Genomic DNA, 12,449 nt, shown 5'->3' on the forward strand with positions numbered 1-12,449 from the left:
AATTTTTGGATTTGAAGGTCGATGTCGTAGTTTCAAAGTAGGCAACACCATTTTTTATCTGAGAGCTGAGGCCCTGGTTTCAGGTTTAACAAAGGATGTACCAAGACTATACAACAAAATGGGTATGAATGAATGATGCAATGTTATGTATGCATGCCTGTTGTATAATGAGTATCCATGCTCCTACTTAGGATGCTAGGATATGTATGCATGTTGTATGATGAGTATGCATGCTTCTCTCTTTGACGTATCCATGATCTAATCTCTTTTTGCCTTCCAAATACTCATTTGAAGGGAATCTTGTGGAAACCCAACTTAATACCTTGGGCCTGAATGCTTTGCAAATCGCAAAATGTGTCTTTTGTTGAAGATTTTCCATTTTGATTTATCTAGATGCTGAGAGAGAGAGAGAGAGAGAGAGAGAGAGAGAGAGAGAGAGAGAGAGAGAGAGAGAGAGAGAGAGAGAGAGAGAGAGAGAGAGAGAGAGAGAGAGAGAGTTTTTTCCTGAATGATCATGCATTTATGGCACAGACTCTCTAAATCATGGGACTATATGCACAAAATAGATGCTTGACTAGGTTCTTATACTGTCTTAAGGAAAAACGTTATACCAGTATTCTAAGGTCGTATGATTTAGATGTTAGCTTAGCAAACTAAATCTATAAATAAAAAACCTTAACTCTTCCGATGGCTGCAAGTTAGGGCTATTTTTGGGTTGCTGTGTGCCGTAAATTAGGGTTGTTTTGGGGTTTTTGTGTGTCGCAAATTATGGTTGTTTTGGGTATGTTATGTGCTACAAATTAGGGCTATTTTGGGACTGCTGTGTGCTACAAATTAGGACTATTTTGGGGATGTTTTAGGGCTATTGTGTGCTGCAAATTAGGGCTATTTTTGGGTTGTTTTAGGGTTATTGTGTGCTGCAAATTAGGATTATTTTGGGGTTGCCATGTGCCATAAATTAGGGCTATTTTGGGGCTGTTGTGTGCCGCAAATTATGTCTATTTTGAGTATGCTATGTGCTACAAATTAGGGCTATTTTGGCACTAATTTGGAGCCACTATGTCCTACAAATTAGGGCTATTTTGGGGCTGCTATGTTGAGTTTTTTTTTTTAGGGTCTCTTAAGGCCTTATTTTAAGAGTTAGTAGCTTTATCTAGGCACCAGCATAGGGCTGCTGTGTGGGGGTTTTTATAGGGTCTCTTAATGTCTTATTTTAAGGGTCTTAGTAGGTTTATCTAGGCAGCAACATGGGGCTGCTATGTGGGATTTTTTAAGGTCTCTTGAGGTCTTATTTTAGGTGTGTCTTAGAAAGTTTATTCTAAAAAAATTGAAAAATCTTAGAAAATTTTTATAAATGTTGGATAAATTGAGATACTTCTAAAAACTCTTTGGTTCCCAATTCCCTGATTTTTATTTTGTTCAATTTCTTGGCTCGGGTGGGTACCTGTGATTTAAAAAATGACAATGAGATATTTTAGACCTCACTTGTATTAGCACTGAGGAGGGGTTTATCTAACAAGATCCCCTCATTTGAAGGTTTTATTAGACATTCCTAAATCACACTGAGATTTTTAACTTCCTACTAATTTATTCAATATTTATTTATTTATTTTGCTTGTTTATTTCCAAATGAGTTAATTAAAGTTTATTAAATTCAATTTGGGAAATAATTCATGATTAATTAGATACTATTCATCGAATGGGTACGTAGGGGGTGCAAATACCTTCCTCTCACAAAACTGAACTTTCAATCCCGATTTTGATAAAAGTAGACCTAGATTACTAGTTCTTTGGTTTAGGTTTAGCTTAATGACCAATCAAATGAGTAGTAATTAGTTGTTCTAACCACACCTAGACAAATAATAGGTTAGTGGTGACTCCAAATCAAAATTTTCAATATCATATATGTTGACTTTGGTGTGATTCCAAGAGAGGAGGGTGAATTGAGTTTTAAAAACTTTTCGACTAATTTAAATGTTTCGTTGATTCACCACGTATCATATCCCATTCAACATATACATATGTATGTAAAATGATTTTAACACTGAAGGCAAACATATACGTGTACAGTATCTTATTTAAATCAAATGTGCATGCAAATGAGTATAACTATAAATGCACAGATATACACATTTGGAAAATAAAGTGTGAAAATTAAAGTTCAGTAATCAAATGAGATAGGGAGAGAGCAACACACGATATTTTTTATCGAGGTTCGGCCAAACCAGCCTACGTCCCCGCCTTGGACATACCAACTAAGGATTCCACTATACCTGCTCACTTACGGGTTGAACAGAAACCATTTACATCCTCTCCTTAGGGGCCGAGGAAAACCCCAACTCAATTATTAGGCTGAACCGAACTAGTCTCACTTACGGGGATGAGACTCTCCAGTTCAATTAACAGACTGAACTCAACCATACAATAAAACATATTTTTGTACATGATAAAATGCTTCTAAATACAAGTAGAAATGTACACGTTCAAAGCTCTATACAAACACTCTAGTATGATATGAAAATATGCTCAGTAGAGTAAGGGTGTGTAAATATATTGAAACCTTAACAAAAAATTTTCTCCAAAAAATATTTTTCAAGAACAAACCAGAGAACATAGGGTTTTGGTTTCAAATGATTTTGCACAAGATAGAAAAACATGCATTTGAAAATTTATGTGCAAATCAAAACAAGTAAAAGCCCAAATAAAATATATGCTCTCTTTGAAAGATTTTCTAAATAATAATAAAGAGAGATTTAGAGAGTAAAAGATTTGCCCCAATGAAAGAGTTTTTGCAATAAAAATATTTTTGGGGAAACTTTGTTTAGGATAAAAATTAGAAAGAAAATGGGCTAATCAAAGTTGCTAATTTGAGTTATGAAAGGGATATATATAGACAGGAAAATTTTTGACCATTGGGGACACACTGGGTATTATTAAAAAAGTTTTTAAATGAGTTTAATAAATTAACCCAGTTTAACCCCAAATTACCGAGGTAAAAATAAAAACAACCCGAGAGTTTCGGGTGCTCGAGCTGAGGTTTGGTCGCTCGAACAGACTCAACCAAAAAAAAAGTTTTTCAAAGTTCAGACGCCCGAGTTAAGGCTCGGTTGGTTGACCAAAGGCAATTCCCATTATGTCTGCGATTCGAGTGCCTAGTCTGAAGTTCGGTCTGCTGAACTCAATTCATATCATGTAGACGCATACATTATCACAGACCAAAGTAATAAATACTTAAATGCATTACAAATAAAAACAAAAATGTCTTCTTCTTTCTTCTTTGCTCTTTAACTTCATGGAATACGCCAAATATGAACTTTAAGACCTACCTTGGCTTCCATGTTCCCTTGATCTTATGTATGAACTAAATTATACCTGTTCAGTACTAAAACACACACATAAGAGACACTTGTGTTTGTCAGCATCAAAATAAAGATTGGACTCAAAAAGCCAACAATATATCGCATTCTCTCGTGGCCCTCGAGACCCTCGCTCTGGGGCATCGCGACAAATATTAGTTTGTAGGGTTTTAAATTTGAAAATTAAGCCCAATTGGTTTAGTTAACTCTTATATATTGGTTCATAAACCTATTAACTAGATTTTGCGATCGGATAACCATTTAAAATGGTCCAATTTCAGTTTGTTAGAATCCACCCATAAACCTGATCTTGGTAATCTTCCCAAACATGACAACATCCAAAGATTACCTCTAGATTCTTAAGTAGCGGGGCAAGGAGGTCACATATTTCGATTCAAATTTTTTGACAAATTGAAAATTCAATTCACTTATTGAGGAGTGATTATTCAATTAACCAAACAATGCATTCCCAACCTTAAACTTATTTTGCTTATTGAAAGGATCTAGTAATCAAGAAAATATTAGGTACATCTTGAGCATTAATTAAAGAAAATATTCAATACTCATTTTAGTGCTATAAATTAATTTATTTTAATATTATATTTTTTAATAATTTATATTATATTATTGTATTATTATTATTTTGAAAATTTTTAAATTTATTAAAATAATGAAAAGAGTACGTAGGGTCCATAAAAAATGACTGAAAATTTAAAAGTGTCTAAAAATGTCTGAAAATTACAATAGGTCAAAATTTCACCTCAATTTTCATCCAAAAATTCAAAATTATAGTTTGACCTCTTCTTACTATTTTGAGTTTTTCCGAACCACCCTGAATAGTCAGAATTGACAAAAACTTAACCAAAAAGTAAAAAATGATAGATCTTTTTCCTTGATTTTTGTGTAAAAGGGTAAAATCACTTTTGAACACTTTCTTATCATTTGGAAATGTTGCAAATCACCTGATACAGTCGGGATCGGTAGTCGAATATTAGAAAAGCCCGAAATGATAGACTTTTGCCTTGATTTTTGTGTGTGGAGTAAAAATCATTATTAAACTTTTTTTTTTCCCATTTCAGACTACTCCAAATCACTCAGTGCAATCATAATTGATAAAATATCAACTAAAAAGATAGAAATGAAATGACTTTTATCATGATTAGCATGCTCAAGACCAAAATCATTGTGATATCTCTTCTTACTATTTCGAACTACTTGGGATCATCTGATGTACTTAGAATTAGCAAAAAGAGAGTAGAAAACCCTAAATGACAGATTTTATCTTGATTTGCATGTTTGAGATCAAAATCACTATTAGACTTCTTCCTATCACTTTTAAATTGTCATAAATCACTCAATGTCGTTAGAATTGACAAAAAGAGAGGAAAAGCCCAAAATGATAGAAATTTGGCCTTAATTTTTGTGAACAAGGTCAAAATCGTGGTTAGACCCCACTTTACCATTTTAGACTATCATGGATCACTTGGTATAGTAGAAAATGGAAAAAAAAAAAAACAAAAAAAAACAAAAAATTCTTAAATAACAAGTAACAGTTAAAGGGAAGTAAAAAGAACTCATCAATCTCTACTTAGGTTATTCCTTTTGTTATCGTTTCATTTTTTCTTTGGAAAGTAGGTTCTCACAAGATGGCGCAAGTGCCACATTGGTGGTTATAATTATTGTCATAACTCTGAAGTTCACAAGGATAATATTGCGGATTGTTGTAAGTAGGCCAAACCATGGCTTGTATTGTCCCTTGGTTGCTTTCTTTCTCTTTCTCTTTCTCTTTCTCTTTCTCCTTCCCCTCCTCCTTCTCCTTTTCCTTTTCCTTTTGCTCAATTGGAGTCACGCTCACTATTTCTGCAAACCCTAATTTCTTTTTCATTGTGGATGTTAAGCTGGCTATATCAATTCCATTGCCAACAACAACAATTTGATCCTTATTGTCCCCCTCCAAAGCCGCAGATTCAATGCCTGTACATGCATATATACATTTAGCATCACATATTAATTAAAACAGAACTAAAGATTGATTCATATTAATATTACTAAAACTAAGCTAGATATTGAATTACTGCAAAGGATTACTAGGTCATTAGATCAATACATCGGTACTTGACTGATCATTGGCTCAATATAATAATTCAATTAAAATTCAATAATATTTTAAGTATATATTTAAAATAAAAGTTAAATAAATATTTTTTTTAATTGAATATCTTTATTGAAATTAAATAAATATGCCCATAAGAGTTTCTCAGTTGCTAAGCTACTCAAGGCTTTGCCACCTAGATGCTACTTAGTTGTAGAGTATATATATATACATATAGAAGAGCTGGGCTACCGCACTAATGATTAATTAAGGATGCTAGTTGTTTCACAATTTATTAATTTAACTTTTTTACGAGTTAATTGAATAAGTATAAAAAAAGACAAGCAAAAATGCATATTTTAATATAACTTTTTTAATATATATATATATATATATATTAAATTAATATAATTACCACACATGGAAACTGCAATCTTCAGGGCTTTTGGCCTGGTTTTGCAATTGGAAGTCACGCATAACTTGATCACCGCCTTTTGCTGCCAACGCATGCATGTATATATACAGAGAAAAATCAGAAATAGAAAGGTAATCAATTGAGCAAATTAACTAATTAAGCTACCTATCTATACATGTGGAATTAAATAATTAACCTTTCAAAAATTATTGATATATATAAACTTACCTTCATCCTACTGCTAGCAGCTGGCTAAGTCGCAGGCCTCTGGGAGGGAATTAATAATCAATCGATGGTCCTGTGCTAAGCCATATTTATATAGAACTGGAAAGGAAGGAGAAAGCAAATATAAAAATATAAAATTATTATGGGTCCCTTGCCCGGAGTTAGCGGTCGTCGTCGTCGTCGTCGTTCATCGTCGTTGTCCCACATGCATACCCAATTAAGAAACCGCAAGACAATTACCATGCAAGTGCTATAGCTTCTGCAGGCGGCCAAGTCTCCAACTAACTAACTAACTAAAATAGATAGATTATAAAAATAGCCACTAGCTTGCTGGGCCGCACTCACCCCGCGTCTTCACCGGGTAGAGTTTACTTCGTTTTTTTTTTTTCTTGACTTGTGCGTTACGGCCTCGCGGTCGTCCTTTCCTCTCTCTGCTGCAGAGAAAAGCTGACTAGTAATACAATCAAGGAACCATTCAGCTTGGATTATATCCAAAGGAGATATCCCACGTGAATAACCCATAATTTAATTAAGCGCTCTATATAATAAGTGATGAGGAAATGAAATAGGTTATTTATGGATAATGAAAAGTCTTATATTGTGAGATTAATGGTTGTAAGATAAAAAGATTTTCTATATAACTATTGTTATGAGAAGTAGTTGTAAAGGAGAAATTCACTCTTGTATGTTTAAGGAATGATCTAAAGAAAAGAAATACATGAATTGTCCTCTCTCTCTACCTTTGTTCTCTATTCATCAGGTTACTCTCATACATCTGCTCATATACAGAAAGAGATCGGGGTTAAGCGAGAGAAACGGTTCTTATCAGTTTGTATACGTCATGAACGATCCCGGTATATATATTTTACGTTTTTCGCATTATAGATTATACACGTATGTGAATATCATGATGATAAAGATCCTGTGTTTAGCTAATAGCAGAATATAGATTTTTTACATGTGGTATCATAACCATGTTGGAATTATTGTGATCTTCCTTGCATGATAAAGATTGTTTCCATTAACCCCTTACGATCTCTTAATTGTTTCGTATAAAAATTTGTGTTCACAACATTTTTTATGGAATTCAAAAAAATAATAATAATGTAATATATGATTCCTAAATAAAATTTATATGAATTTTTCTGGATTTATGGGATTTTATGTTTTTACTATCATGATTCTAAAATCGTGAATCTCGCTACCCGAGATGTAAAGTGATTGCTAGGTGTTTATTTTTTGAAAGATGTAAATTTTTAATTTGTAGTAACTTCGATACTTACGAATGGATTCTACTAGTATTTTGGGGAGTAAATTGATTTAGTTGTGAATTGAACAAAAGGTATGATCAATTGTTCAGTAAAGTGACATAATTTTGGAAAAAGAGATTCAAGGTTCTTGGCTTTGGGCCACTTACATATTTAATTGGATTATTAAATATATTTATGCATGTTTGAATATATGGGCTGCCAGATTTTTAATATATGGGCTCCCAATTTTACATAAAAGAATTAATCCAAGTAAAATTCTCATTCTCATTGCCCAATTCTCATTCTACTAGATTCAAGGTTCCGTTTTGCTAGCACCAAACGGAAGCTCCAAATGGCTGATGCCACAATTGGTTCAAGCAAAACTCTAAACTTGAATCAACGTAGATCGGGAATAAACTAATTTTTTCTAAATTTTTGAGTTGACTGAATCTCATATCTCTCATAACTTTTTTTTGTTTTACTTTGTTAAAGGTTAAAACTTAAAACTTGAGTCACATATTTTCAAAATTTTAGAATCTATTTGGCATCATTGTTGCTTTCTTTTTTTTTTATATTTTTATTTCTACACAGTGAAGAAGTAGATTATAAAAATGTGTTTGTTTACTTTGTCAATTTTCTATTTTTATATCGATTTTATGCTGTTTGTAAAAAAAATTAAAAATTAGATTTTATGTTTTCCTATTGTTTTAACTGTCATTTGGATTAGATCATTAATTTTATACACTTTTAAAATAAAAATAAAATGATGGTATGAACTTAAATATAATTGAAATAAAAATATATGTTATTTTGTAAAATAATAATGATAAAGTCAATTGAGAAAACATTTCTATTATTTTTCACTTGTCATGTTTAATTAATTTTTTTGGAAAGAAAATTTTAAAAGTATAACAATTAAATAAAATGATTGGTTCATGGTTTCTAATTTTAAATTTCTATATCTAGTTTTTTAATTTTCTTGTTACAGTTTTTGACACTGACACTAAATAACTCTTTAGTAACTGAAATATTTCTCAAATAATAATCATACATTAATTTTGCAATTACAAATAAATAAATAAACATTTGAGAGATAAGAGTAGTCGTTAAAAATATCACAGCGCCCTCAATGTAGGGTATCTAGAAGATGGTCAGTGGATGACACAGTAAATAGAAAGAGTGTATGCATGATTAGGGAGGACCTAATTAGAGTGGGTGAGAGTCGACGACAGAGGGAGGAGACGACAGCTGTTCTGTATGTACTATGTTGTGGAATTATGGGAATAGGAGCAAGCTAGCTATAGTAGGGCCCTCCGGCTGTCATAGGCAGCCAGCTAGCGTTCCTTTCTCGAATTCTATTTTTTTTTTTTTTTCTTCTCTACAAGTTACTCTCACATGCAAAAGCCATGACCATATACACAGAATCTGTGATGCATGCATGTGGTTGTCGTCATTCCATGTGCATCTCTCTCTCTCTCCCCCGCTAAGATTTGGTCAAGTATGGATGCAACGAACTCACAGGGTGTGGTTCAGGTGATAGTGTGAGTTACGGGAGTATCTTTCACGAGGTCAGGTGTTCAAATTCTATCGAGCTCGTTTTCGCCCCTGGACTCCTGAATTTACCCTCCCTTTGAAATTGTGGGGTTAACTTTAAGGGATGCAGGATTAGTCACGTGGACCATAAAACGGACGTGTGCATACCTAATACGTATTCCAAAAAAAAAAAAAAAGTATGGATGCAATGAAATGACTAGCCAGAAGTTTCTTTTTTTCTTTTTCTTATAAAGAAAATTCTGAGGATTAGAACAGAATGTAAAATTTTTGGTTTGGGTGGGTGAGATTGGATATGGAATGGGTTAAATTTGCTGAACTTGATCACCGCCTTTTGCTGCCAACGCATGCATGTTTATATACAGAGAAAAATCAGAAATAGAAACTTACCTCCATCCTACTGCTAGCAGCTGGCTAAGTTGCAGGCCTCTGGGAGGGAATTAATAATCAATCGATGGTCGTGTGCTAAGCCATATTTATAGAGAACTGGAAAGGAAGGAGTAAGCAAATATAAAAATATAAAATTAATATGGGTCCCTTGCCCGGAGTTAGGGGTTGTTGTCGTCGTCGTTGTTACCCAATTAAGAAACCCAATAAGGCAATTAATATTAAATTATCAGGAAAGCTACGAAAAATATAAATGTGAAGAAATATAAGCAAATATTTAATATTGTTTTAGTGCTATAGCTTCTGGAGGCGGCCGGAGTCATGATCAGGTCTCCAACTAAATCACTAAAATAAGATAGATTATAAATATACAAAGCCAACCATTAGCTTGCTGGGCCGCACTCACCGGCGTCCTCCCCGAGTAGAGTCTACTATTTTTTTTTCTCGACTTCTGTGTTTGCGTCTATCTCCGGCCTCGTGGTCGTCCTTTCCTCCCTCGGCTGCAGAGAAAAACTGACTAGTAATAGAATCTAGGAACCATTCAGCTGAGTGTGTTAGATTATTATATCCTAAAGAATATGTCTCACATGAATAATACATGAAAGATAAGTGTTCTATATAATAAGTGAAACGACTTATGATAAAGAATTGAAATGACTTATCTATGGCTAATAATATGAGATTAATGGTTAGAAGATAAAAAAAATTTTCCTATATAATTATTGTTATGGGGAGTAGTTGTAAAGAAGAGATTCATTCTTGTATATTTATGGAATGATCTAAAGAAAAGAAATATAGGAATCGTCTTCTCTTTATCTTTATTCTTGATTCATTAGGCTACTCTCATACATCTGATAATATACAGAAAGAGATCAGGGTTAAGCGAGAGAAATGATTTTTATCAATTTGTATACATAATAAACGATACCGGTATGTATATTTTATATTTTTTGCATTATAAATTATACATGTATGTGAATATCATGATGATGAAGATCCTGTGTTTAGCTAATAGCAGCATATAGATTTTTTACATGTGGTATCAGAGTCATGTTAAAATTATTGTGATATTCCTTGCATGATAAAGATCATTTCCATTAACCCTTTATGATCTCGTTATTGTTTCGTATAAAAAATTGTATTCATGATATTTTTTCTAAAATTTGAAAAAAAAAAATTAATATAATACATGATTCCTAAAAAAAAATTATATGATTTTTGCTGGATTTATGGGATTTTATGTTTTTAATATCATGATTCTAAAATCGTGAATCTTGCTACCCGAGATATAAAGTGATTGCTGGGTGTTCATTTTTTGGAAGATTTAAAATTTTAATTTGTTGTAACTTCAATACTTACGAATGGATTCTACTAGTATTTTGGAGAGTAAATTGATTTAGTTGTGAATTGAACAAAAGGTATGATCAATTGTTCAGTAAAGTCTTATTGCTGAATCACATGCTTTAATGCGATAATTTTGGAAAAAGAGATGCATGGTTCTTGGCTTTGGGCCACTTACATATTTAATTGGATTATTAAATATATTTATCCATGTTTGAATATATGGGCTGTCAAATTTTACATAAAAAAAATTAATCCAAGTAAAATTCTCATTGTGAGAAATTAATTATCTACTTTAAACTTAGATAAGTCAATCAATGTTTATTTATCGTTAGCATGTTGTCATCAAAGTGATCTTATTAGGAAAAAAAATTATAAACGTTGATCAAAGTATGACTTTGCAAAAATTATTAGAAAATGGTTATTTGATTATTACGGTTGACCCAAAGGTGCATCAACTTTCAAGTAATCATTGAATTAGGCAGGATAATTGGAAGAATGGTAGTAAAATTGGGATGGATACACAAAGGTGATAGACCAATCGAACTTTAAAAGTTTATCAATTATGCCTGGTTGGGTGAAAATCACCAGTAAATGTAAATGTTAGTATATTGCATAAGTTGATCCAAAGATTGAACGCAATTTACTAATAGAAATATTTTACTCAAAGCAATACTGTTGTGATCATTTTTCAACTAGAAAATAATATTAAGTCAATACTTCCTCAACTAGAAAATGCAAAGGAATACCTTAATTAAGACTATAGAAGATCGGTTTCGTTCAGCTGATGAATCCCTTTCAGGGAGGTTAATGGCTAAACTTACTATAATGAAGTTTGATGGTAGCCGAGGAATGAACGAACATGTCCTTGATATGACTAATCTAATTGCTAGACTTAAATATCCATTAAAGGTAGCGGGTACGTCTTATGGTAATGAGACTCGCAAGAAGAAACATGATGGACCAAAGTGTTATTTCTGTCATGACCATGGGCATTTAAAGAAAAGTTTCCTGAAACGTAAAATTTGGTTCGAAAAGAAAGATAAGCTTTTAGCTTATGTATGTTTCAAATCTAACATGACACAAGTTCTTTCTAACACATGATGGATTGACTCTAGTTCTATTGTTCATGTTTCAAATTCGATGTAGGGATACCTTACAATCTAGAATATAAAGGATAATGACCACTTCATAGTCTTTGGAAATGGAAATCGCGTATCAGTTGTTGGTGTTAGAACATTTCGGTTGTATTTAGAATCAAGTCATTGTTTAGACCTGTATGATACATTATATATTCCAACAATTTCTAGGAACTTAATTTCCATGTCTCGACTAGATAATGACAGTTATGGTTTGTACTTTGAACATAAAGGTTTTCGTCTAATGAAAAGTGGCTTGTATATTGGTTCTGGTATTTTATCTGAGGGGTTGTATAAATTTAATCTTAATGAAAAGTTTGCTAAAACACTTCTTCTCTCTACATCATAATGTTGGAACTAAACGTAGCAGAGTTAATGAAAATTCCTCTTTCTTATGGCATAAAAGACTGGGTCATATATCCAGAGAAAATATGGAGAGATTAGCAAAAGATGGGATTTTATCAATTCTTGATTTTACAGATTTCGATGTATGTATTGATGACATTAAAGGAGAGCAAACTAAACATACAAAGAAATGAGCTTTGTGCACAGTACACAATGCCTGGTACGCCTTAGCAGAATGGTGTGGCCAAAAGGCGTAATCGTACTCTTATGGAAATGTTTAAGAGTATGTTAAGTAACTCCTCAGTACCCATATCATTATGGATGGAGGCCCTTAAAACAACTGTTTAT

General features: G+C 32.7%; 1 protein-coding gene across 1 annotated transcript; it reads right to left on the reverse strand.

The window, feature by feature from the left end:
* Positions 1-4,995: 4,995 nt before the first annotated feature.
* LOC131166646 (heavy metal-associated isoprenylated plant protein 16-like) lies at positions 4,996-6,150 on the reverse strand. Its single transcript, XM_058125225.1, has 3 exons — positions 6,092-6,150; positions 5,864-5,945; positions 4,996-5,330 (listed from the first exon to the last, which is right to left on the reverse strand). The coding sequence occupies exons 1-3, from the start codon at positions 6,095-6,097 to the stop codon at positions 4,996-4,998; spliced, it is 423 nt and encodes a 140-aa protein (XP_057981208.1). The 5' UTR covers positions 6,098-6,150.
* Positions 6,151-12,449: the final 6,299 nt, after the last annotated feature.

Source organism: Malania oleifera, chromosome 10, assembly GCF_029873635.1.
Source record: "Malania oleifera isolate guangnan ecotype guangnan chromosome 10, ASM2987363v1, whole genome shotgun sequence".
Classification (NCBI taxonomy): Eukaryota; Viridiplantae; Streptophyta; class Magnoliopsida; order Santalales; family Ximeniaceae; genus Malania; species Malania oleifera.

Bases quoted from the DNA above. Each gene is read 5' to 3' on its own strand.
- LOC131166646 (XM_058125225.1), bottom strand. The intron at 5,331-5,863 runs GTAATTATATTA...ATGCATGTACAG, and splicing joins GATTGCAGTTTCCATGTGTG to GCATTGAATCTGCGGCTTTG.